General features: G+C 54.8%; 2 protein-coding genes across 2 annotated transcripts in view; one reads left to right on the plus strand and one right to left on the minus strand.

Annotated features, from left to right (window-relative positions):
* The window catches only part of Pfdn1 (prefoldin subunit 1), a 757,967-nt gene that overhangs the window by 158,734 nt on the left and 572,391 nt on the right, over window positions 1-26,842 (minus strand). The window lies entirely within an intron of this gene.
* Cxxc5 (CXXC finger protein 5) lies at window positions 22,025-25,227 on the plus strand. Its single transcript, XM_051202400.1, has 2 exons — window positions 22,025-22,969; window positions 24,218-25,227. The coding sequence occupies exons 1-2, from the start codon at window positions 22,067-22,069 to the stop codon at window positions 24,260-24,262; spliced, it is 948 nt and encodes a 315-aa protein (XP_051058357.1). The 5' UTR covers window positions 22,025-22,066; the 3' UTR covers window positions 24,263-25,227.

A 26,842-nucleotide genomic window follows, 5' to 3' on the forward strand; every position in this document is an offset into this window, starting at 1 on the left:
ACCACTCCTGGACTCTACCCAGACAAGTATACATGAATGGCAAGACTCAAGAGTTCATCAGACCTGGTTGAGTCCTGGCCACGGGGCTGAGTCTATGAAGGGGCTGACTGTATGGGCAAGTTTTATCTCTACTAACCTGCTTTCTTACCTCTGAGGTGTGACAGTAAGTGGCTACTTAATGAGACCAGTTTTAGATTGAATGCAAGGACAGAGCATGAGAATACCTCATTTAGTCGACAATCAACATGAGTTGGCTTTGTTTGTTTGTTTGAGACGCGGCTTTTTTTTTTTTTTTTAGGCCTTGGCTTCCAGGAATTAATTGGCCATATAGAGTAGGCTGGCCTTGAACTCACAGAAATCCGCCTGCCTGCCTCTTCTGGGATTAAAGACATGTAACAGCATGCCAGGCTTAGATGTTTGTTGGCTTTTACAGTGTCAAGAACAATTCCCAGTGAATGAGGGGAGGGCATGGGTGTCTGAAACCAGGTGTGTGACCTTGCCAGTACCCACTCTTAGTTTATCTTCCCCATGTATAAAGTGGCCTGATGGCTGGCTCAGGGCGCCTAACCCCAGCAGGGTTGACACTTGCTATGTTATTTCCTCTTCTTTCTCTCCTCACACAAAGCCTGGCATGGGTAGAACTGTATAGACACGGAGGGCCAGCGACTGGCCAAGGTCATGAGGGCTGGTAGTGGCTCAGCTGGGCTGTGGGGCACAGCCCTCCTTCCCTGACCGTCGCTGGCAGCCCCTGTGGCTTTCTTACTGGGGTGACTGGCAGCTCTGGAAGGCAGATGTACGCCGCTCAGCCTGAGGGGAAGTGAACTGCAGAGGTCTCTCTCGTCACCAGTCCCATGGCCCCTCCTGCCCTCTGCTTGTACTCTGGACAGGCTGTGACAGAGGTGGGGCCACTCTCAGCCTCAGGCTCCCCTATTGCCTGGTCTTCTGAATTCTGTGACCTCCGTCACTCACTGGCCTGGGCTCTTTATTTCATGGCCTTTTGAGTCGACCCCCTGCCCCAGCCCACAGGGCCCCTATTGTCTACCCCCCCAACCCCTGCCCCAAGCGTCTCTACCTTCTACCGTGACTACCCTGTGACCTTCTCTGTCTCTCTTGACCCACCTACTGGTGATACCCACCCCGCCCCATTCCCATCTGATGCCCCCCCCCACATCTCTACCGGTCTCACCTGCTTTTCCTGCATTTCCATCTTCTGTTAGCCTCCCCCTTCCCAGTGGAACAGAAACCCTGGCGACTGGTCTGCCTGCCTGTCCTTGCGCCCTCCGCCCCTTCCTGCCCCCTCCTCTGGCCAGGCTGGCTGGCGTGAGAGCTGGTTTTATTTATTTTTCTGTTTGTTTGGGAAGAGGGCAGTGGCAGCCCTGGGCCTGGCTGCTGCGCTCTACTTGTAGAGCAGCGGGCAGGCAGCCGTGCTGGCCTCCCAGGAATGTGGCTGGGACGCCCTGCACTGTATTTACTCCTCTCCAGCTGCTGGGCTCAACAGGGCAGAGCCAGGCCTGCCCAGTGGCCCCTGGGGAGCCTTGGACTCACTCTGTCCTGTCTGGCAGACCCCACGTGGCTTTGGGGGGCCCCAATCCCTCCCTTGCCTCTAACCTCTTCTGACCTCCTCAGGCTCTCTTGGTCTGCCAGCAGGAATGCTTGCTCGCCATGCTGGTATGGGCCTACAGTGAGGATCCTGGAGGCCTAGTGCCCAGCAGTCACCCTATCTCCCACCCAGGAGCTTAACCTAGGCCTGTAATCTCCTGGCCAGAACTATGAAACACATGATGTCCCCCTGTCCTTGGCACAGCCCCTCAGCTCTGCTCAGATCATGGGCAGGGGTGAGGTGGGCCCTCACATAGGAGTGTGCACACACCGAAGTGTGCACACATACTCTTGTGCGGTGAGACCTGCTTAGTCACAAGCACGTGCTGGGTTGTACTTTCTTTGGAGACAGCGCTACACTTTACCATCAGCTCCCTCATTCATCACATTCGTACAAGGTTTCTGAGCCTGCCCGTTGCCAGGCTTGCAAACAGGATGTGGCAGTGACTCCTTTCTGTGCCCCAGTGCCTGGCACCATGTAAGTGTTCAAAGGTTTTAGCTGTTGCTGTCATCAGGCTCTGCCCCCAAATGGATCTGAGAATGGTTAACCCGCCCTAAGCCCCACTAAGTGATACTGCTATGTCAACATCTTTCTGGCCTTTTTCTGCTGCTGAATCCCCACAGTAGACTAGGGGGCTGGGTGATGTTTGTACACAGATGAGGAGAGGCTGTGAGGACACTTAAAGACAGCAAGAGTTGGTCAGTGTTTGGTGCTTTCTGCACCTTGCACTCTGAATGTTACCACCCTACCCCAGCTCCATCCTCCCAGCAGTGAAGGAGATGTGAGGCATGGAGGAAGGCTGGTTGACGTTGGGTGAATGAATGAATGAATGAATGAATGAATGAGCGAGCTGGCAGTGTGTGTGAACTTTCCCCAAGTGCACTGGTATGTGGGGGCTGGGCAGGCTGGTGGGTAGCCCCCTACTGGCTCAGTGAGGCACAGTGGGAAGGGAAGTGTAGAGCAGTCAGCTCTGAGCCCAGCTGCCTGCTGAGCAGAACCAGTGGGAAGTCACACCTTCTCTTTGGACCTCAGCGGTTCTGTCATTTGGGCTCCAGTTTGGGGTCCCCTTTTTTTGGGGGGGCTGGCTACCAGCTGGCCTCAATTGGGGCCAGCCTGGGAGGTGAAGGGGCTGTGGTGGGAAGCAGGAAACAGTGGGTGGTGAAGGCAGGAAGATAAAGCCAGGAGCTTGGCTTGGAACCTGAGACGCACAGACCAGTGCTGACCTGATGTGGGTTGGGCCCTCCTTTGGGGCGGGGCGGGCGGAGAGCACAGGCGCGTGCACAGCCACCAATGCTTGCTCCCCCCCCCCCCCCCCGCAAACTCATTTCCTGACATCTGTGGAGTTAGTGGCCCTGTGTGCCAGGAGGAGGTGGCCTGTCCCCTTGGGGTTAGACTGGTTCCTCCCCCAACCCATAGTATGCCCCATGTTTCTGTCATTTCCTGCTGACCCTGTAGAAGAAACCCAGTCTCTCTCCTGCCCAGTCTTCTCCCCCAAAAGCTAGATGGGAGATTGGTTCACTGGCCCAGCATAGGAGGTGGAGGTGAGCTGCACACAGCCCCTGCCTGGGGTTGCCAGATCTTGGCAGTCTAGAGTTTGTAGTGATAGGAGTCAAGAATCACCGACTGTTTGTATTGAAAGGGTGTTTTAAGTCACCAAGGAGTGGGTTTTCCTGCGGGAAGGAAGGAAGCAGGGATGGCCATGCTTCAGTCTCCTGGTTTGATGATAGAAAACTCTGGGGTGTGGGACTGGGGCTGAGGCCTTTCTGAGGTCACCGAGCCTGGAGACCTCAAGTGACATGAGCCTATTCCTGGGACTAAAAGGGCAGTTCTGCATGTAGCATGTGGGCTCTGGGCCCAGGCAGGCAGCAAGGGGCCATGGCTGGCCTGCAGGCACAGGAGGGGCCCTCCTTGTGGCAGCCTGCCGCCCGCTGCCCACGCTTCCCGGCTTCCCGCGGCACCAGCGTGAGGAGGAAATGCAGGCTGTTGCTTCCAGCGACAGCAGGCAAGGCCGGGCTGCTTCCCAGCTCCCCCTCTGACTCATGGCTGCCTGCGGCTCCCCTCCCCTGGGCTCCTCGGCAACCCCATCTGTGCAATGGGGAGAGGAGACTGTCCCATGGTATGTTTCACTGCAACAGCAAGGACCACTGTTAGGCGGTAGAGAATGACGGGGTAGTCCAGAGGCCTTCTGTCTCTGAGAGGTTCCCTTGGATTACTCTGGTCTCTCCAGCAGCCTGGGGAAGTGGTGTCTGGGTCCCTGAGCAGAACATGCAGGTTTATGGAGTAGAGGAGGTAGAGAACTGAATCTCTTTCCGGATGAGATTGGAGGGGAAGCTGCCCCTCCCTGAGTGTGTGGGGGGACTCCCTTGCTGATCGGTATGTCCATCTGCAAAATACAGCATGCTCTCCCACAAGGGTCGAGTGGGCGTCTCCACTGGATATATGAAGGTGCTGGGGATCAAGTGGGCATCTCCCAGGGAGAAGGGGATCCTTGGCCGCAGAAATGGGGGAGGGGTGACTGGATCTCAGGAGTGAGTGGAAGGAGCTTGGCAGCTAGGCTGTGGCCCGAGGAATACCCCACCCAGCTGCTCTCTTAGGAAGACCTGAAGAGCTGGATGGGGAGGCAGTAGGGGGCAGACTTGGCCTCCCTCTGGCCCCCCTCGGGTCTACATGGAATCAGCCCAGCCTGGCAGCTGGGTGGGTGTGCCTCTCACTGCAGGAGAGCTGGAATGTACCCCCTCTACAGAGGGGGGCTATGACTGTCAAGAGGGGTTGGGCCTCATCCAGATTTCAAAGCCTTCTGATGCCCTCAGCTCTGTCCTGATCTGCTACCTGGAGAGTGTTTGGGAGGGGAGCTGGCAGGTGCTCTTTCTTTGGCTTAAGAATGGGCACCCCTGGAATGGCCTCCCGGGATGTTGCGGGGGCAGCAGTAGGGATGTAGGCAGCTGCCACCCAGACAGACTTGCTTGCTTAAAGTAGCCTCCCCGTCTCCTGTGCCCAGAGACAAGGACTGGGAATAGTTGTGAGAATTGAAACTGGTCTCTCCTGCCCTGTCTTTCCCCCAACTGTCCACCAAGCTCTAGGCTCCGGTCTTTCCCCATCCCTGGCTGTGTCTGCAGAGCCCCCTGGGAAGATGGGGAGGAGGCACAGCGGGCTCAGAACAGCGGGCGCCTGCTCAGCCAAGTATTTTGCACGAGCTGTCAGAGACAGACAGGCACGTGGGGAATTCAGTGCATGTGGGGCTGGGGGAAGCAGCGGGTGGGCACAAGGAGGGAAGCTGTGGCTGCCTCCTGGCCTGCTGACGGTGGGGATGACCCCCCCCCACCAACCAGAGCACCCGGAGCTTGGAGGTGAACTAACTGACCCTATCCAGGGTCCAAGCTGGGAAGGCTCCTGCTGAAGTTAGGGTCCAGACAGGAATTCGTGTTGTGCCTGACCGTTGCCTCCAGGAAATAGCAGCTCTCTCTCTATCTCTCTCTCTCTCTCTCTCTCTCTCTCTCACACACACACACACACACACACACACACACACACACACACCCTAGCTTGTCTCCTGGTCATAGTCCGATTGGGTAGTTTGGAGGAGATTGGTGTTGCCCGGTCTGAGCAAGGAAAAGACAGAATGGGGGAGCAGTGTTTATAAGCCCAAAGTTTGTGTTATGGGGAAGGAAGCTCTGAGGCCCATTGTGCACAGACCCCCAACTTAGTTGCTTTTGTGTGGTATCCTTAGTAAATCCTGCTAGGCAGGACAGCACCCAGAGTAATACTTGGTTTTGTTTTGTTTTGTTTTTCCACACTAAAGACCCAGAGAGAGGCAGTCATTGGCCCAGGGTGACTGACTGCCAATCCTTCCTTCCCTTTATGCCATGTGGGTGGAGCCAATGAGAAGAGGTGAGTTTGGGGGTTTGCTGGGGGGTGGGGCTAAATTTAGTCATCACTGCGTAGCTGGGGCCTCTGGGAGCAGCTGTTGGTGCACAGACAGAGGCCTGAAGCTGCATTTAGTCTGGACAGAAATATCCTCCCGCCCACCCACCCACTGCTTGGGTAGCCAGGCTGTGGGCTTGTTCCCTGAGGGGCAGCTTGCCTGGGCCTGGCGACCCGGCAGGGCAGGCAAGATGACCTGATAGGCTTTTCCCAGATCAGGTTTCTATGAAACAGAAACCGCAGGCGGGGACTGGACCATGGGGGCCGGGGCAGTCAGAGCCTGAGGGGCCAAGGACGCCTCTCCTGCCTCCCTCTCCTGCTCCTCTGCTGATGCAGCCTCCCCTTCACAGAGGCCTGGGGAAGCAGCAGGTTATTTATCAAGCCAGCCTCCCTGCTGTGCGCCTGCCCGCGGCGCCTCCTCCCCACCTCTTGTGCTGGCGGCCATGAGCCCAGCAGAGCAGGGTGAGCCGGGCGGGCTGGCGGGTGGTGAGATTAGCTCAGGAGACTGTGAGTCACCCCACCCCTAGCAGGCAGAGCACACACTCAATACAACCCCTCCACACAATGCAGCCAGGGACACAGGATGCACACAGCTCCAGAACACCTAATTCCACACGCTTCAGCATGACCCATGGTCGCTCATTCTCGGTTACATGTGTGTGAGGACTTCAGAAACACCCAGTTCTGGTACACATTCATGCTGGCACGCATTTGGCAAGCAGACATGCACAGTCGTAGTCAGGTATAGGTAGGAAGCCATACTTGCCCTGACAGACCTTGTGTACCTCCCCATCCTGTCTAGGCTCAGGCAGTGGTCTGTAGGCTCACACCTTGATGAGGCTGCAGGGTTACACCAGGAGCGTCAATAGCAGTGCCCGTTGCATGCACTTTCGTACGCACAAGACTCGTATGGTCAGACTCTGCTCGTCCCTGTTGAGGCCTCCCTTGGTCATGTTGTCTTCTGATTCTGTGACGTGGGGTGGAGAGTATACCGGGAGAGGGTAGGCAAGGAAAAGAGGCAAAAGAGCCAGGATGGAAAGGGATGCTGTGGAAACCTATTTTCCTAGGGGCACTAAATGACCAGCTCCCTCCCCATTGGGGGGGAGTCTGTGAGAGATGGGAGCATCGGGGGTTGGAGGAGGAGGGACACCTCCTGGCACAGCGAGCTGTGTCCAGTGAGTCTGTCCTGGCATTCACTTCACTCTATGTCCTTGGTTCCCAAGACTCATTACACAGTGCCCTTCCAGCTAGCACCCCAGACTTGGGATTTAGCCACACCTCTTAGTCTGCATGGCGCTGGTCTGACAAGAGGGCCTGGGCTGTGAGGTTGGCAGTCTGCCTGCAGTGGTGTCTAAGCCTTAGCTTCACTGGGGCCAGGGCTTGCTTTCTCTCCCACATAGAACGCGAAACGAGAAACATAACCGTTTCCTAGTCAAGAAGTGAGAGGGTTGAGCTGGGTGGGCGTGGCCTGGTAATCACGAGGGGCGCTAAGAGCATTGCCCAGCACCTCATCGCAGACTCCCATTTCCTGGTGGTCTCTCCCTGTGTGCTCAAGTGTGTAGACCAGGCTGTCCCCAAACTCACAAAGATCTGCCTACCTCTGCCTCCCCAATGCTGGGGTTAAAGGTGTGCGCCCACCACTACACCTCGCCTGCCAAGTTTCTTGGCTTGTTTTTATCATCTGTAATATAGACTGAACCCCATCTCTGTGTCAGAGCTGTAGTTCCTAAAGTAAGTGATGAGAGCTGAGGGTGTGGCTCAGCAGCATAGCTCATGCCTGGCATGTGTGAGGCTCTGGGTTGAGTGGCCCCTGTCTGCTCTACCAGAGCGAGACTTTTTCTTGGGGTTGCACTCACTCCTCAAGAAGTATCGCTAATTGGATTGTCTTGGACATGGCCTGTCTGAAGCTCTTCTCGGCTGAGTGGTGGGAGGTGGAGTGTGAGGGTTCAGAGGCCTCATCCTGGAAGGAAAGAGAAAGAGCCAGCCACAGTTCCACAAGTACTGACAGAGATGTGGCAACATGGGGTGGGCATGGAAAGGGTGACCACAAATGTAGGTGGACTCTTCCTGTGGCCACTGGGGTCAGAAGAGGCATGGGCCCAGCCAGCTGGCACGACCCTCCAAGTAACTTTCAGACCCAATCACATGCTTATCTCCTGGGGTCTGCAGGTAGGGGGCAAGGACTGGGGTGGGGTGGGGTGGGGTGGGTGGGAGGAGCAGAAGATAGGTATAAGGGAATGGGCAGCTCACAGGAAAACCAAGGCCTTGGTCATCCAATACCCATGGCCTAAGCAAGTGACTCCTGTAAAAAAAATAACAAGCCAAGCTGGGCAGTGGTGGCGCGCACCTTTAGTCCCTGCACTCGGAGGCAGGGGCAGGCCGATCTCTTGAGTTCGAAGCCAGCCTGGTTTACAAAGTGAGTTGAGGACACCTAGGGCTGTTACACAGAGAAAACTTGTCTCAAAAAAGCAAACAAGCCAACCCCATGTTAAGAACTTGGGTATGTGGTCTGCAGGACCCAGTGGGATGGGGCTGTTACTTGCTTATATTCCAGAGCAGGGTTTGAACTCAGCAGCTTATCTGGGATTCCCTAGACTGGGTCTAGGCAGAGCAGGGTACCTATCCTGACTCCAAAGCCCAGGTGTACTCTATAACAGCCTGAACTCATGCCTCCAAGAGGAGGCACGATTCCCCACCTCAGAGTCTTGGGAAATGAGTGGTGTTTGCTGTTAGGGCTGCTGAGCCTTTGGGCCTTAGGAGGGTGGGCACCCAGGGATGTCCCTGCTAAAAAAGTTCTATGACATTTCAGCACTAGGCTTGAACCACCTAGGCACTTACTGGGGCTCTTTTCTTTTCTCTGGGGAACTTCAGAGAGTGGTTGCAAGGTCCTTTAAGCAAATACTTCCTTTTGGGTACACAGGGGCAGTCATGAAAACACGATCCTGTCCCCCATCCTCTGGTTGGTTTACCATTTAACCAGACAGCGCCACTGGGGGCTCCCTAAACAGTGTCCCCCAGCTCACATGGCTTCCTCCTTTTGGCCAGTGTTCTTCTGTAAAATGGCTGTCTCTTGCCCATTTTGAAGCAGAAGACCCTCTCAAGTGCCCTGTGCTAGCATTGTTTCCAGAGCTGCTGCTGTCCTCATGCTGGGGCAGCAGGATGGGCTCTAGAGTTGGACCAACCAATATTTATAAAAGCCTCACCTTTGCTGCCCAAGCTTGAGTGATCTCAGCCCGTCACTGCCCTCGTCTAAGCCTCGACACCCTGCCCTGTGAAGTCGGAGAACCATGTTGCCCTTGTCTTTGGGCTGCTGTCAAGATGAACAAAATGGTGTGAACAGGGTACCTCGCTATAGATGGTGGTCACAGTAAGCTTCCCCTCCCAACTCTGCCCTCCTGGTTCCTGTCTTTCTGCCTTGATCTTGAGGATTCTGGGAAGGAGATGGTGCCAGTCTGCTGGCTCAGCCGGCTTGGCCACTGACCTTCAGAGCACCCAGGCTGTCAAGGCCGCCTGACTGCCTGCTGGTCGGGTGGCGGGGAGAGCCAGCCAGCCAGCCAGCTCCTTCTTTGCCTGACGCCACCCGCCCCTGCTCCCACTCTCCTCTCTCCCTCTCTGCGCCTGTGTGTGAGCTAATTAATCTCAGCCCCTTTGGGAAATTAGACCGCAGCAGCATTCTCAGCCTCATGGAGCCTGTGCTGCTACTGGGCCAAGACCTGCTATGTTTGGGACACTGGGGGGGGGGGGGTAGCTAGCAGCAGCAAGATGAACTCAGCAGGACACAGGTTTCTGAGGACCCTTCACTTTTGGGCTGAGGGACCCCTAGCTTTAGTCTCTCCTTCCTCAAAACAGTTGTCAAAAAGGACACCAGGCAAGCAAACTCACTGTTACAATGGAACCAAACCCCCTGTGTCCTTTTCAACCTGACTCCAGGTTGTAATGGCCAGCCCTCACCTTGTGGTCTATCTCAACGTGGGGTCATCCTTTCTTTCCCAGATAGGAGGCTGATGGAGACAGATGTAATTATGGAATTTTGCTTGGGAAATTAATTTTAAAAAGTTAATTAATTGGTGGTTCCAGAGGTGGCGGGCTCCATGCCCGGCTGGCCTTGGTGACGTCAGTAGTGACCCAATGGAGACATGCAGCTTGCTAGGCAAGCTGGGAAAGGGGACCCCAGTGACCCCATGAGACAGCTCTATGACAGGTAGATAAGCAGGAGCAAAGGGCACTTGTGTCCTGTCACAGGGTGGGTGAGTACCTGGGCAACAGGGTTTGGTAGCTAGATCTACTGAGGATGACTCCGTATTCTAAGAACTGCCTATTCGTGTCCATGTTAGTGACCGTTGTCAGCTTCCATAGCACACCGATCTCAGTGCCACAAGTGTCCATTTCTTCAAAGAGAACAGATCTTTGAGGGTTCACGTCCTTCGAGAGTGACATGGTTGTACCATCAAGTAACCCAGGTTTTAAGCTACCACTCCAGCAAGATGGAGTAGAGACTAGCCTAGTCTTCCTCCAAAGGAATGAACGCCTCAGCAGGTAGAATCCCCAAGCACCTGCTGTCCTGGGTAGGGTGGGTAGTCCCCGGAACATGGCTACTCCCCTCCAGCCTGTCACCCCGGTGCCACTTTACTTTGTCCTGGCATCCCATCTACTTGTCAAATCACATAACTGGAATGAGGCAGGCAGTCCTGTGCATGCCACAATAATAGAACTCTCCCTACATCTCCTGTGAGGCCATTGACCACAGCTTCAGTTGGACAAAGTTCTAGTTTCCGGGGAAGTGTGGGCACTCTTTGCCTTGAAAAAGAGAATGATCGGGGCTGGGGTAGAAAGTTCCTAGGCATGGGTGAAGTTAAAGATACTCCTTGCACTGCCCCCATTACTGGGGTAAGGGACTAGGGCTCCCTAAACTGTTAAACAGAAGTATCCCCAAGTTGTATAGTCTTGGGCAAGACCCTTGTTTTCCATAGGCCTTACCTACTTTACTGGGAAGTGTAGTATGGGTGGTTACATACTCTGAAGGCTGTGATGGGGTCTGGGCAAGTGTAATCAGCCTGAAATGTTTTCTCTGCCTCATAGATGCAGGCTAAACGGGAGAGCAGGAAGCCCTCGGGAGCTCTGCTCCCCCAGCAGCGTTTTGGAGGAGAATCTGGTATATATGATGCAAGAAGGGATGATGTCTGAGGGATCCAAATCAAGCAACTAGCCTGCAGTCAACCTGGGAGGCTCTTAGCCTATTTTGTATTCCTTCATTTCTAGGAACCTACAGTGAATTTAGAGTGAATTTAGTGTGGAGAGATGGCTCAGTGGTTACAAGCATTCCCTGTTCTTCCAGAGGACCTGGGTTCAATTATCAGGGTCCACATTGGTTGGCTAACAACCACCTGTATGTAACTCTGGTTCCAAGGAATCCAAAGCCTCTGGCTGCCAAAGGTACTGGAGCTTGTGTGTGTGTATGTGTGTGTGTGTGCGCGCACACACACACACACACACACACACACACACAATCTCTATCTTTAAAAATTTTAAAAACATGCCAGGCAGGTGTAGTGCTTTAATTGTAGCACTTGGGAAGCAGAGACAGGCTGATCTCTTGATTTTTGAGGCCAACCTGGTCTACATACTGAGTTCTAGGAGCTTTGAGATCCTATCTTGGAAGGAGCGCTCGCTCTCTCTCTTTCTCTTTTGCAGACAGGGTTTTTCTGTTTAGCTTTGGAGCCTCTCCTGGAACTCTGTAGAGCAGATTGGTTTCGAACTCACAGAGCTCCACCTGACTCTGCCTCCCAAGTGCTGCTGGGACTAAAGTCCTGTGCCATCACCTCCCAGTGGGGAAAAATAGTGGTGCATTTAGTAGCAGTTTGTATCTCTTGTCAGTCTTGTGTAATTTGTAGTTCTGTTTCTTAGATCCCAGGCTTGGGTTCAGTGGTCACATCACATACCCCCACACCTCAGCATCCTGTAGGCTAACCAAAGGGAAAGAGGTACCCCTTGCTCCACAACCTGTTACCACCATGGAATCTGTTCAGAAGCCCTCTGTATGAACTGTTAAATGTCTCCATGTGTTCCTGAGACCAGGAGCTCCCAAAAGGTGGTGTCCACAGCATCTTTCCATATCCTAGGGCCCAGCACAGGATCACCACTCCATAGGAATTTTAGGCTTCTCTGTTCCCATTTTACAGGTATGCCAAGGCCCCATGAGGACAAGGTCACTTGTGCAGTGAGAGCTTGGGAGGGAGGGGTTCTGGAAAGAGGCAGAGAGGGGCTCGGCGGGCTGGTCTTATTCTTGCTGGGCTTCTGTCTCTTTGAAAGCAGGGATCTTTGGTATTTCTTCACCTTCTGGCGCTAGGGCGGGGGGGGGGGTGGTTTGAAGAGCCTCTGCCTGTTCTCAGTTAGTGCTCTTAAGTGTTCATGGCTATCACCATTGATGCTTTTAGGTTGTTATCATGGCGTTATTCATGCCTCCTGAGCCCCAGCAGCTGCTGTGGCTGTGCCTGGACTGAGAGCCTGGTCCACAGAAGAGATGCCGCACTAATTAGTGCTCCAAAGAGAGGGCCTGGGTATTTAAATTTTGCTACAGGGTCCCACCCACCAAATGCTTCCCCCAGTCCCACTCCATGGTTCTGGATTCAGAGTTGTCCCCCAGTCTCAGATTGAGGGACTAGCCCCAGGCGAAAGCCTCCCCAAATTTCCCCTGCCACTCCCTCCGCCTCCCAGACCTCTGGGGCCATGAATCATTTATGAGGCAAAAATGAAACCAATTAAGGACAAACTTTGAAAGCCTCTAATTGCCGCGCCTGGTGGTATGGAGGAGTGAGGGGCTGCAGTTCTGCTCGCTGTGGAATCTCCTTGGCCCCAGCCCTCCTTTCCAGGCCGTCTCCGGGCGCCACCACCTCCTGGCCGCTCGCGGACGTGCCTTCGCTGCTCTGGGCAGCCGCCTGGCGCCCGCCCCGTCCTCCCAGGCCGACTAATTAGGCCCGGCTCCCTCCTGCGCTGCCTGCTCCAGGCCCGAGGTGATGGCGGCTCAACCTGCCCTTCTGGGGCATGTGCCCCAAAGCTGGCCGCCTTTCCCAGGCTGAATGGCTGCCCGCCTGGCTTAACCCAGACAAGCCTGGAGCCTAGGGTCCCCACAGCCAATCAGAGGGCCTGAGCAGAAACTGATGAAGGGCAAGCTGAGGAGGGGGTGGGCAGCAGTGTTGAGCTTCTGGGGTGTTGCATTGGTGAGTAGGACCACCCAGTGCCTGTCAGCTTTGCCAGGACTGACAGCGATGACCTTATGCAGAATCTTGGGTTTGGCGGATGCCAGCAGGTGCAGGTCAGAGTTTGGACCCAGCAGGACTGGTCTCACTGCCGTGAACTAGAAGTCATGCCTTAAGTCCTGCTAGCTGTGCTGGGGGCCATGCAGGCCCTGGGCACTTAGGCACACTGTTTGCTGAAACAGAATTTCCGTGCTTGTGTTTTTCCATAATTATATTAGCAGGTGGGATTTTTCCTCGGGGAAGCACTTTGAGGGGGAGCGCTGTGGCTGTGTCCCCGCCTGCTCCAAGCGTGAGCTCACACTCAGCTCTGCCCGCCTGCCTGCCGTAATGATTTTTTAATTATGCAGCCAGTGCTCGGAATTGCTAATCCACCTCTAGCCCATCGTCCCCTGCTGCAGCTTACACCCCAACCCCTTGCTGCCAACCCCCGAGGGGCAGTACCCAAAGCTCTATACCCATCACTGCATGCTGAGGGACACAACTGCCACAGGGGGGTAGAGTGGGACAGTCGTGGGGATGGATGCCTTCCCTTGCCTGCCAGAGACAGGGCTTGGGGATGCAGTCTTTGTCTCCCAGCCCAGCCCTAGCCCCAACCTCGCTCGCATTGGCCAGGGCAGCTGTATCTCTGGAAGAAGGTAGGGGAGTGATTGGTGCTCATCCCCAAAACTGTGTCCATATCAACAGCAGGAACGTTAGCCCATTCCTCCTGCTTTGTGTGACCCCCAAGGACATAAGTATACAAGCACTATCTTTGTCTGTCACACCTACAGTCATACACGTCCACACACACTCAGACACACAACTGAGCTGCAGCATGGTGGTGTGCTCCATTCTGCTCACACTCAACCATACCTGAGGGCTGGAGTACCCTCGGGAGACCCTATAGCTGGATTACACAACACACACACACACACACACACACACACACACACACTCTTCCAGACCCAAGGCTGTCTGCCTTCCTTTCCAGTGTGTGCCTGCCTGTGGCTGGCCTGTAAGAGCCTCAATCGACCCTGGCCTGGGGGAGTTGGTGGGGTAGGCTGCAGCATAGTGGCAGCGGGTGGCTGCAGCTCCTCTCCAGACGCCCAGCTGTGGCATCTGTCAAGGTCAGATAGCGACTCCGGAACCAGCCAGCTTGGCCCCATGGCCCCTCTCGCCTCATTATTTTTGTGTTCTGGGACTGCATCAACACCTCCCTCCTTCCCTCCCTCCCCTTCAATCTCCTGCCTCTTGCCTGCCTCCCCCACAACTCTGCAGGGAGGGCTGCGGTCTGGGGGCTTTTGTTTTCCAGTTTCACCATGCTCAGGCCAGGCAGGCAGGCAGGTGGCTAGATGCTGACCAGAGCTGTTGGACCTTGAACGGCAGACAGGTGCCTCCCTCGTGGCTGGGCTTCTCGGCTAAAACAGTGAATTAGTTTTTCATAGGGACAAACTGAACCTAGGTGCAACCCAGCCCCCACCTCACCCCAGGCACACCTGTGGGCAGCTTCCTGTTTCCACAGGGGCCCTAGCAGTTGGCACCAGTTCCCATCTGCACCATCACTGTGCATCACGGCCCCGCCACGGCTCACGGTGCACAGACCAGAGGAACCCCCAGGCACCCACCCACCGAAGTTAATGCTCTGCTTGCACATAACACTGGTGGCTGTGTGTTCGGTGTAGTCCAGGTACCTCTGCCTGTGCTGGTGTACAGCCGTGTGTACGTAGCATAACACTACAAGGTTGACCCTAGGATTTCATCTGCACCTGGGCACACCCACAGCCAGACGCAGGCTCCCAGCATAAATGTCTGACACGCTTCTCCTGGTGACACATAGTCCTGCTCCTCAGGATACACATTCGACGTCACACTCCCTCTGTGTTTCTTAATTACCCACCCAAGGGGCCTTTGTCCCCTGAAATGTTGGTGTACCCTGTGTGTTCAGAACGTGGGAAAGGGTGGTTTGGCAGACCCGCTGCCCCACCCACCTGGCCCAAGAGCACCCCGGTGGAGTAGGGTGGGGCTGGTTCCAGGTGGGTCGGCAGGCTTTCGGCAGGATGGTGGGGGATGTGATGGCTTAGATGCCACAGCTTCTGGTTTGGGGTATGTAAATACAGGGGTGTGGGGGTATGACTGGGATGTGGGCCTGTTCCAGATCCCCAGAGTCTCTGGGGCAGCCACAGCCATCCCCTGACTTCCTCCTCCAGCTGTGAGCTGCTGTGGTTGTCCCTGGGAGGAGGAGAAACTGGAGGCTTAGTGGTGGCTGGACACCCCCCCCCCCAGGAAACTCAAAACCCTGGGCCAGCCGGGTGGCGGGTTGGGGCCAGCACAAAGAAGGCCTCTGTGCGGCCTGACTGGGCTGCCCACAGGATTCTGGGGGAGGCATCAAGAGCCGGTTTCCGTCCCCTTCTGCTTCCTGCGGAGGCTGCCGGAATGCCCGGAGCTCTTGCCCGGCCAGGCCCGTCCGGCCCACTCGTAGCCCCTTACCCTGTCTTTCCCTGGGCTTAGGGTATAGTTGGTGACTTCCTGACAGTATGTGCCTAGAGCCTGAAAGCCACTAGAAGGACCATTGAGGAACAGAACCTTCTCTTCCAAAGCCTCCATATGCCCTGGAGTCACACAGGTTCCAACCCTGACTCTGCCACCTACTGACCTCGTGACCCTAGGCAGATGATTTCACATGATTTAGCTGGAAGGGTGTAGTGAGAATCCAGTAGTAAACTGCAAAGCCTGGGTGTGGCGGTTCACGCCTTTTCTCCCAGTGCTTGGGAAGCAGAGGCAGGTAGATCTCTTGAGCAAGAGGAGATACCCTGTCTCAAAACCACAACAACAAAAACAAAGTACAAGAAAAATGCTTAGTACAGTGTCTAGGTTGCTGTCTTCTCCCCTTAGGCGACCAGAGCTAAAGGGTACCATGTGTCTTCTTGCCCCAGTAAGCCAGATTCCCTCTGTGGCTTGCTCAGAGCCTTTCCCACCTGCAGATCCTATGACCTCTGTCAGGCCGCTAGGTCACTAACCTTCCATGGAAAGCTGAATAGGGAGTTAACTCTTCCAAACCTCTTTTAAATTTATTATAACTTTATGTACATTGGTATAAAGGTGTCAGATCCCCTGGAACTAGAGTTACAGACGATGGGCTGCCACATGGGTGCTGGGAATTGAACCCAGGACCTCAGGAAGAACACCCAGTACTCCTAACTGCTGAGCCATCTCTCCAGCCCCCAAAACTCTTTTGTACCTATCTTCTTCCCCTTCGAGCCCAGGAGTTTAGAGAATCAAGAACCCTCTCCAGGGCTGTGGAGGTGGCTCAGTGGTTAAAAGCATTAGCTGCTCTTGCAGAGGACCCAGGTTTGGTTCCTGACATTGTCTTCTGGTCTCCCTGGTCACCAGAGATGCACACAGCACATATACCTTTGTGTAGGTAATCATGCATACATAAAAATAAATTTTCTATTCTACAGATAGGAAATAGATGTTCATGGAGAGGGAAGGCCAGGTCAGAGCCACAACACAGACTTAAGACTCAGTGCATACTGTTACCTTACCTGTTGACAGTTTGCCTCTCTGTGTCTCAGCTAGCTTCCTCTGCCTGTCCATGAGACTCATGAGGGCAGGGGGCTAAGCAGGGATTTGGGCTACATACAGTCTCAGGTGGGTGTCTGTTTAGACAGGTGTCACTCTGGGAAGCATTTAGTTCCAGATCCAGAGACACCCCAGGGAGATTATCAGTTCTGTCCATACTAGCCACCTGACCATTTTGCCTACTCTCGGGACTCAGAGGTGTCTATTAGGAGTGCATGGGCTGAAGCATACAAAAGAAAGCTATGTCCATGTTAACTATGGTGCACAGGGTCCCATGTGACGTGTCAGAAAAGAGCTCAAAGCTCATGTGCTGAAGTCACAAAATGAGGAATGGCATTCCTGGGCCTTTGCTGCATTTGGGGAAAGAACCTAGCTCGGGGAGGTTCTGGGAGAGGAAATTTTTAACAGTGGCAGGTTCTGCATCTCACTGCCTAGAGCCCAGGGGAAAGCACACCTCTGGCCAGGGCATCGGTGTGCCAGTCCAAGATGATACCTGGAGGTGGTTTGGGGAATTCTAACACTTTTGTTTTTCGAAACAGGATTTCTCTGTGTATCTCTGGAGAGGCCTGTGTTGCTTTGTTCAAATCTTTGTGTATCTGAAGCAGAAGATTTAAGTCACAGGGCATGGGGTCACAAAATGACTACCAGTCTCAGAGAGGTTTTGTTTGGGGGCAGAGGAGGGGTGGATCTCACTGTAGCCTTGGCTGCCCTGAAGTTCCATGTAGGCCAGGCTGGCCCCAAATTTGTAGAGATCCACCCAACCTCTGTCTCCCAAGTGCTGGGATTAAAGGCATACACCACCAAACCCTGCTCCCCCAACCCCCCCCTTTTTTTTTTTTCTTACTGTCTTGGAATGTGAATAGATCTCCAGGTGGTGTCCAGGGCATAGCTCATCCCAATCAATTGCTGGGTGCTTGAGTGGTTGCAATGGCTGTACAGGTCTGTTCTTCTTACTGGGTATATGCTCTGGCCTCAGGCTGCAGCTGCACTTTCTGCCTCCAAGATCATCACCCGTGTCTGTCTCTTGGGCCCAAGGGGGGCTCCTAACTTCCAGAAACTTCCCAGACAGAACCCCTTCCTCAGTGTGAGTGGATCTGCTCAGTTTAGTCACTGGAACCTGTGGTCTGGGCTCCCTGCCAACATCTGTCTGTCTGCCTGTCTGACCTCCTTATATTGCTCATCAGCAATGCTCCCCTCTGTACCCAGGTAGGTAGAGGGGTTCTAAACCAGTGTGTGCTAGCCCAACCTAGCCATGCTGAGTTCTGCTTGGCCAAAGCCCTGTGGTTAGTACAGGAGGCTGCCTTCCACAAACACCATAGGCCTAGAAGCTTCTTAGACCCAGTTCAGTAGAAGAGGCATAGCACCCTGGGAAACCTGCCCCAGACAGAATGGTACTTGCATAATTCTAAAAATGCACTTAAAAATCATGGAACCAGTGACAGGAATGGTAGCTAACCCCGGTAACCCCAGCATCCAGGAGGCTGGGGCTGTTGGAGCGCCCCTCCCCAGGAAACATTGAATTATATGTAAAAGTCCCGTCCTTGACGGGACCCTGCAAAAGCCTATACCTGGTATCTGCCTTCACCTAGTTCTTCCCAAGGCTTTCAGCATGTGTCCCCAGGGAACTGCTCAGTGGCCTTAGCTCTGCTTGGCAGCTTCTTCCTCTGAGCAGACCCTCTAGCCTCACTCAGTCTTCTTCCAGGTCATACTGGCTTCTTTAGCCACAACCACCGCAGCTCTCATGGACCCCGGGAGGAAGGGTCAGTGTCTGACCTCCTTGCCCCCTCCACAGTAGCACAGGGCGCCGGGCCACTGTTGGGATAAGTAGGAAAGGGAACCCACAAAACATTTAGAAGATCTAGCTGCAGGCCTCCTAGGAACACAACATCAGCCCCTCCCAAGATGTGAACTCCTCCCCCATGCGGTCAGTCTCTTCTGGGGTGCAGGGTAGGATGAGGCCACTGCTCTGGTGACCTCATTGCCAGCTGGCATTATGATGTCACTGGCCTAGCATTCTGAGTTCCTGCATGTGTATCTCTAAACCTCCAGGTGGGGCACTCCCCTGGGGGCCTGTGACAGCTCACCCTTGACCAGGAAGAGGTGACAGGCATGGTAACAATTTGGAGGGAGGGCAGTAGGATAACTGGGCCATTTTGCCTTGGGCTGTTCTGTTAATTGCCCAAGTAGAACAAAGGCAGTTTTAGAGCAGGTGATCAACACTTAGCTCTGGGTTCAAATTCTGCCACTGCTTGAGCTTTTGTGAACCTTGTTCTCTTCATCTCTGAAACTGGTTATTGGTTATTATCAACATGAAGCATACAAATACCACAGCACAGTAGGTGCTCAATAAAATGTAAGCAGCTAGCAAGGGGTTCTTAGTTAAGTGTTAGTTGGGGCACTGGTTTGAAGAGGACAAGGTTTGTCCCTTCAGAGGGCAGAGGTAGGAGCAGCCCCCGACCCCCACTCCACACCCCCACCCCTGCACCCTTTTACTGGCAGATGGCCACATCTCTGACGTTTCCTGGCTTCAAACAGCCAAAGTCTTAACCTCCATGAGCTACTGTGGCCATGATCTGGAGCAGAACTCTGTGTCCCCAGCTCTCCTTACATCGTTTCTCTCAGTTTAGGTTAGACATGGTCTCATCAGGTGCCGGAGTATCACTCTTAGGCTCCTCCCTCTATGGATGTGTCCAACTGCTTTTCTCTTGCCTCCATCATTCCCATCCCCAGCCCCGGTGTAACCCTCTGACCTCTAGCGTGCCTCGGGTGCATCCCACCAGGTCTTGTCTCTGACCCATTCCTGAGTTCTATCGTCAACATTCTGTGTCCTTAACCACCTGTCTCCTCCTCACCCCCCAGGCTCTATCCCCACCCGTCAGCCCCTGGTCCCAGCTCCAGGCCGCCGGGCTCCTGCCTGGACAAAGGGGTCCTTTGTGGGCTGACCGCGGCTGGCAGGGCGGCGGGGCGCTGGCTCCGCATTGCTGATGAAACGGAGCCCTTTGTTGTCCCTCCTCAGGCGCAGTATTTCTTTTTGGGGGCTGGATGCGTTCCTGGCAGGGCGGATGATGGATGCGCCCGCCGCTGCCGCCTGCCTGCCCGCCAGCTTTCCCTCCCGCTCATTCCCGCTCCGCTTCAACGCAGCCCTGTCTCTCCCTGCTGCCTGGGTATTGCCAGGCCCTCCTTGGCCTGGGAGGGGTTGCTGTGTGCCCTGCTGTAAAAGGCGAGGGCCTAGGAAAATGCCCTCTGTTCTTTCCTTCTGTGAGTAGGTTAAATGGGGCCTGTAGTGAGGGGTCCTCAGGGCCAGGGAGGGCATCAGCCTTTCTCTAGGCTGATGACACAGCCACAAACGCAGGTTTAGAAGAAGCCTGGGGACTAGGCCTAGGCCATGAGGATTAGTTTTGCATCTCTGCCGGCTGTCTGCATTTGAGGGCCGCTGCTCCCTGGCCAGTCCCCATGTGTATCCTTCCCCCACCTTCAGTTTCCAGGGCTGACAAACCAGTGTTCTGCCTGCAGCACCTGTTTGGTGACATATCACGTTCTCTGTCCAAAGCTCAGTGTGTCTTCAGACCTCATGGACCAAGAGCAGGTGGTCCCTGGGAGAACCAGAGTGAGGAGAAAAATTCTAGGAGGGGGCCGGAGACGGATAGGACACAAAACTTGTCCCCAACACACATGAAGACTGGGGATGGGGACAAAAGAGCAGAGGCTCAGCCTGAGCAAGTGAGCGCCAGCCCTGAACCATGGTGCTTGCTGTGTTGAAGGGAGCTGACTTCTAATTGACCTGCGGGGCCCTGCGTGCAGCACTGGTGGAGGGAGGGAGAGCTTGAGCAAGCAAGAGCAGCGTTAATGCGGCTATCGATTTCTGCCACCAGCCAGCAGGCCTTAGAGGCGGGGGACACGAGGGCTTTTGCTCCTGTCGCTCCAGCCCATAGACCTCTTCCTTCTTCCCTGTCTCTGTAGTCGGAGCTACTGGGTTGTGGCCCTGGACAAGGAGGTTGGACTCAGTGAGCACGAGCAAGAAGAGGTGACTAGGCGCTTTCTGACTCTTGTGTCAGACACCCTCCCTGTGCACACGCAAGTCACTGGTGCCAGGAACGAGGTGGGAAGGTGATGTAGGCTGGCCCCTGAAATGGGCGATAGCACAAAATCCTCGCATGGCCTGACCTCTGACCATGCCTTTCTAGGATTGTCCCAAGTGGGCTCCAACGTTGATTCTCCCTCAGCTAGGTGCCCTGGGTGGACTCAGCTCCATGGAGACCTGAGGAAGAACTTACAAAGTGAGGCTTCAGGTTGCCTCCCTGGAGCGTTTCAGTTGGGTGTGATAACCACTCTTTGTGGTGCTTGTTTGCCGTCCTGGAGCAGAGGACCTGTGGGTTACAGGTTTACCCCTTTGTAAGTGCAGAGGATTGGACTGCCCGACCTGGTACAAGCTGAGTGTCAGGGCGGCAGCCCCATGGATGTGATGGGGTTGTCCGGGGACAAAGATCTGATGTGTTCCCAACTCTCAAGCCCAGGGTAGGGTGGGGTTCACCAGATGTTCAATTGCGGCTTGAGCCACCAGCTGCTCAGGGGTTGGGCCTTGTGCTCTCACTCCTGTCCTTGAAGCAGGCCTATAGGGATGGGATGCTGGGAAGCCAAGACTGATGAGGGGTTGCTACCCTGCTCCATCTGGACGGGACTGGCCATTCACATGCCCTGCTTAAGGCTGGAGTTCAGAAGCCCCCTGTCCTGGGAAAAGGCCCTGGCTTCAGAACTGTGCAGGTGGCCAGAGGATAGGCTTTTGCTCACCTCCACCTTCTCCATCCCAGCCCTCTGGGTTTTCACTGGAATCCCTACTCTGCGCTTCTTATCAGGCCTGTGCCCTCCCTCTGCCTGGAAGCCAGGCCAGGGCTAGAGACCCACACCAGACCAGGAGCTGAGGTGATGATAGCTCTGGTTTGGGAACGAGGAGGAAGTGTGTGGAATGTGTGTGTGCCTTCCCACTCTTCCCACTTCAGGCCCCGTGCTCCCCCTTATCCTTAAAGCAAGGGTGCTGTACTCCATCAGCCTTTGGGTTGAACAGAGCAGCCTGAGTCCTTTACTGCAGCCTCCAAACAAGCATGGGGGGGGGACAGCCGTTGGAGTGTTGTGGTCCTTATCTTTACTCCTCTCTTTGATGGTTAGGGACCAAAGATGAAAAAGTGGAGGTCATTAACCCTCCAGGGTTAGCCCCTCCAGATCTCCTCCCCCACCAAGGACAGCAGGCACTTTTCCTTCATTAGTAGATTTAGGTCTTCACAGAGCACATCTGGGCTGGGGCCACCTGGCCTAGACCTCCCTGAGCCTCTCAGTGGCCATGTGTGGGCTAGTAACTCTCAAAAGCCTTGTCCCTGGCTATGAAATGGATTACCACCTGTCACTTCCTAAGGTTCTGTTGAATCTTAGGTCAGATAGTCCAAATAAATTCTTCACCAAGATAGGCTTGGCACTTAATGTCTTATCAAGCATCTGGTTGTTACCATGGTGATTCGGGTGGTGATACTGAGGAGGAGGAGGAGGGTTTACTGACCTTGTCCCCACCTTTCCCAACAGAGTAAAGACAGTTCTACGTGGACACCTGACCATGTACCTACCCTGAGCGAGGCCCACCAGGCATCTCTGTTGAGGGCAGCAGGGCTACGCACGCGTCTGTGAGCCCCCAGCAGTTTGTAGGCTCTCCCAGCAGTGGGGTCTGGGCCTCAACCCCACCATGTCGAGCCTCGGCGGTGGCTCCCAGGACGCCAGTGGCAGCACCACCACCACCACCAATAGCAGCAGTGGCAGTGGCCCAAAGGCAGGAGGAACAGACAAAAGTACCACAGTGGCTGCGGCTACACCAGCCTCGGTGGCAGACGACGCCCCACCCCCTGAGCGTCGGAACAAGAGTGGCATCATCAGCGAACCCCTCAACAAGAGCCTGCGACGGTCCCGCCCACTCTCCCACTACTCTTCCTTTGGTAGCAGTGGCGGCAGCGGAAGCCTGATAGGTGGGGAGTCTGCGGAGAAGGCCGCCGCGGCCGCGGCCTCCCTATTGGCCAATGGTCATGACCTGGCTGCGGCCATGGCAGTGGACAAAAGCAACCCTACCTCAAAGCACAAAAGTGGTGCTGTGGCTAGCCTGCTGAGCAAGGCGGAGCGGGCTACGGAGCTGGCAGCCGAGGGACAGCTGACGCTGCAGCAGTTCGCACAGTCCACAGAGATGCTGAAGCGCGTGGTGCAGGAGCACCTGCCGCTGATGAGCGAGGCAGGTGCTGGCCTGCCTGACATGGAGGCTGTGGCTGGCGCCGATGCCCTTAATGGCCAGTCCGACTTCCCCTACCTGGGCGCTTTCCCCATCAATCCAGGCCTCTTCATCATGACCCCAGCTGGTGTGTTCCTGGCCGAGAGTGCGCTGCACATGGCTGGCCTGGCCGAGTACCCCATGCAGGGAGAGCTGGCTTCTGCCATCAGCTCAGGCAAGAAGAAGCGGAAACGCTGCGGCATGTGTGCGCCCTGCCGGCGGCGCATCAACTGCGAGCAGTGCAGCAGTTGTAGGAACCGAAAGACTGGCCATCAGATTTGCAAATTCAGAAAGTGTGAGGAACTCAAAAAGAAGCCTTCCGCCGCTCTGGAGGTAACAGCACCGTAGAGGGAGGTGTGCGGGCTCTTCCATTTGTCTGGCAGTCCAAACCTACCCCCGAGTCCTGGAGCCCACCTTTCCTGCCTGCAAGTCTGGGGAATACCCAGCCAGCCCTAGGGCCTGGAAGTCTGGCTACAGGTACCTGTTCACTGCCCTAAAAGTCAGAGCCACATCCTGAGATGCCAGCAAGCGATGGCTTGCAGGTAGGGGCCTGGCATACCCACTGAGGCCCTGGGACTCTGATGCCCCCTCCTAGGGCCTGGATCAGGTATTTCTACATAGGTACCAAGTCTGTCTTGTAGACATGTCCTAAAGCAGTAACCTAAGACTCTTTTGTCCCTAGCCCATCTGAAAGGTTCTGTCAGGAGTCCCTGTGGCCTTGAGAGTAAGCCCTACAACTTGCCTCCCAGAGTTGCCCCACACACACACACCTGGCTACCCAAAATACAGCTTTTGCAATGCTGGCTACCCTGCCTGGAGGTAGGGAGGGCCAGCTCAGCTCAATCTTAGCTATGAGCCTTGCATAACTGCAGGGGGCTGTCTCTCCTTATATCAGAGCCTGTCCCTGTGTCCCCAGATATGGTAAACGAGCCGGGTTCAAAAGCAGCTTTGTAGTTTGCTATCCCTGCCACTAGACCCCCACCCCTCTTGGAAGTAGGCTTTGACCCCATAATGGTTGGAAGACAATGGTGTCCTAGCCATGGCCTTTTCCCACCTTTCTGACCAAAGCCTCTCGTGTCTTGCTTACCTACCAGCGCACCAGGGCACCCACTCCAGTGTAGACATCCACATGTACACTTACTTGCCCCTCATCAATAGTCTTGTCTGCTTCCTGAACGCCAGATATCTGCCTCCCTATCCCAGTTGCATATATACCACGCAGTCAAGCCCAGTGCAGGCAGACGGCAGTGTTCACACTCATTTGACAGTGCAGCTGTGGCCCCAGGAGTACTATGGCTACCTGATGATCTGGGCCAAGGGAAAGGGGTCCAGAAGGAAGGCTCCTGAGTACAGTGGCTCAGGAGGCTCCGGGTGCTCTGGGCCCTTGGGTAGCCAGTGGGTCATGGCTCCTTCTTTGGCCGGCCTATCCTGTCCAGCCAGGATAACAGGAACTCTTCGGGGTAACTGCCCGGTCTCCATGCCCGTCCCTCCACCATTGAGCCGGCCTCGGGGAGCTTCTTGCACCAGGTCCACCGGGACCCTGACTGAACTTTCTCCTTGTTTTTGTCTCCCGCCCACCAGAAGGTGATGCTTCCGACGGGAGCTGCCTTCCGGTGGTTTCAGTGACGGCCGGGAACCCAAAGCTGCCCTCTCCGTGCAATGTCACTGCTCGTGTGGTCTCCGGCAAGGGATTCGGGCGAAGACAAACGGATACACCCGTCTTTAGAACCAAAAATATTCTCTCACAGATTTCATTCCTGTTTTTATATATATATTTTTTTTGTTGTCATTTTAACATCTCCACGTCCCTAGTATAAAAAGAAAAAGAAAAAAATTTAACTGCTTTTTCAGAAGAAGAACAACAACAAAAGAGGTAAAGACAAATCTATAAAGTACCGAGACTTCCTGGGCAAAGAATGGACAATCAGTCTCCTTCCTGTGTCAATGTCGATGTTGTCTGTGCGGGAGATGCCGTTTTTGTGTAGAGAATGTAAATTTTCTGTAACCTTTTGCAATCTAGTTACTAATAAGCACTACTGTAATTTAGCACAGTTTTAACTCCGCTCTCATTTTTAACTTCCTTTGATTCTTTCCAACCATGAAATAGTGCATAGTTTGCCTGGAGAATCCACTCACGTTTATAAAGAGAATGTCGATGGCACCGTGTAGAAGCCCCTCTGTACCCATCCACGTGTGCAGAGCCGCAGTCAGAGCCCACTGGGACTGGGAGTTCCTGGCCCAGGCCCGGCCATGTTGCACCCACCGTCCCCTGGCTGGGATCCCCCACCCCAACAGTGACGGATTTTGGAGAGATGAAAATTCTATTCATTCGTTGATCCACTGAGATCTGGGGAGCCCACATCTCAATCCTGGCTACTTCCCCTAGAGAAAATAAGCCCTCCTTTTTCCATCTTGCTCACAGCAACAGAAGAAAGGGCTTCTCCTCGTGGTCCCCTGCTTATCGGTAGTAGGTGCCCAAGGGGCTCCCCGCCTGTGGCCAGCTCCCTGCCGAGGAACATGCTGTTTGTATTGTTTTAGGAGACCAGGCTGTTTTGTGAATAAAACTGAATGCATGTTTGTGTCATGATGAACACTGCTGGCTTCTTGCTCTTGGGTTTTGGGGGGCTGGCTGGGGGCTGTGGCTGGGCTGGGGGTTATGTGGGACTATCTTGAGAGAAGGGTATCCTGAGGAGAGCTAGAGTTGAGTCTGTTTGAAAGAATCATTCTGGACTTGGGGTAAGGTGAGAGCAGGAACAGCCACCCTGGAAACAGCATGGAACTGTATCTGCATGGAAAGCCTGGTGCATCCCAGGAGACCACTAGGAGTGTCGCCTACCTTGGCCTGACTAGTGCCAGGCCATCTGTGGCATAGGGGTGGGCTGTCTGTCCAGGTCTTTACACGGCAGCCAACTCAACTCACCCACCCAACCACACAATTCCTCTGGGAGTAGTTTTTTCCTAGGTTTCTGGATGGCAACTGTGCCTTCAGTATGGCCTGCCCTTGGACCCCCTTCCATTCCAGCCTTGTGCCCCTGCCTCCAGGTAGTCTTGAACCTCAGAAGACAGGTGTCTGGGGAAATCACTGCAAGGCCCATCTCTGTGCCAGGGCAGCTGTAACAGAAAGATGTGTCATGTGCATGCCACTCTTCACGTGTCCTGGAGGCTAACCTGAAGGGTGAAGCGTAGCCTACTACTGGAAGAGGGTCTCCTCTTCCCCCCCACCCACCCCCAGCTGCCCTGAACCTGGCAGAGATGGAAGCTAGACTTGTAGAAGAACTTCCTGACAAGGTTTCAGGTGGGTGAGGACTTTCAGAACAAAGGAAGGTGGGGCTTTCTAAAGCTGAGTGGGTGGTGAGGTGGGGGAGATGGGCTGTCTCTGCTATTGTCCCTGGAAAGGGGAAGCAGGGAGGAGGTACCCCTGACCCCCCAACCCTTTCCCTGTGTCACAGGCTCCCTTGGAGCACAGGGGCTCAGTAGCCTGGCCTGACTCAGCAGGGGGAGGCAGGGGCGGGGGAGGCGGCTTTCAACTCCATCTCTGCCTAGGAAAATTCCCTTTCATGTGGCTGCCTGTGATCTCTCCAGGCGGCTCTGCCAAAGGGGGGTGTCCAGCAGGGAGTAGGGGGAGGTGTTGCAGCTGGGGGCACCTCACTCCAGCACCTCCAGAAACTCAAGGGAGGGCTTGGGAGGGTGTGGGGACGATGGCCAGCAGGGGGCACTGGGCTAGAGGCCTTTGCTGGCAGCATGCAGGCTGCAGATGGCCTAGGCCGGCCCTCTGGCACAATTCCAGGTGTGGGGTGGGTGGCCCCAGTGCCAGCCTTAATGGGAGGGGATGTGTGACTCCCCTCACCTGGACCCACCCCTCAGTGCAGAAACACCCTAAGTTCAAAGCCCCTCACTTCCAGTTTTGGCCTTAATGTACCCAAGGGCACTGTGGAAATGGAAGCCAGCCACAGTGTGTGGAGGAAACCAGAGGGGAGGGGATGGCTGCTGCGGCCAAACCGTGACCTGGAAAGTGATTTCTCCTAAGGAAGAACCACCATCACGAAGGCAGGGCCTGGTGCATAGTAAGCATTGGTCAGTGGCAAATGGTATTAAAACTATTCTCAGGGCTGAAGAGGTGGTTCGGTGGTTAAGAGTACTAGCTGTTTCTCCAAAGGACTAGAGTTTGGTTCCCAGCATACATGGCTCACAACCACCTGTTCCTTC

Source organism: Phodopus roborovskii, unplaced genomic scaffold, assembly GCF_943737965.1.
Source record: "Phodopus roborovskii unplaced genomic scaffold, PHOROB, whole genome shotgun sequence".
Classification (NCBI taxonomy): domain Eukaryota; kingdom Metazoa; phylum Chordata; class Mammalia; order Rodentia; family Cricetidae; genus Phodopus; species Phodopus roborovskii.

Coding starts and splice junctions, on each gene's coding strand:
- Cxxc5 (XM_051202400.1), top strand. CDS start 22,067: ATGTCGAGCCTCGGCGGTGGCTCCCAGGACGCCAGTGGCAGCACCACC. Junction 22,970..24,217: donor AGCCTTCCGCCGCTCTGGAG/GTAACAGCACCG, acceptor CCCGCCCACCAG/AAGGTGATGCTTCCGACGGG.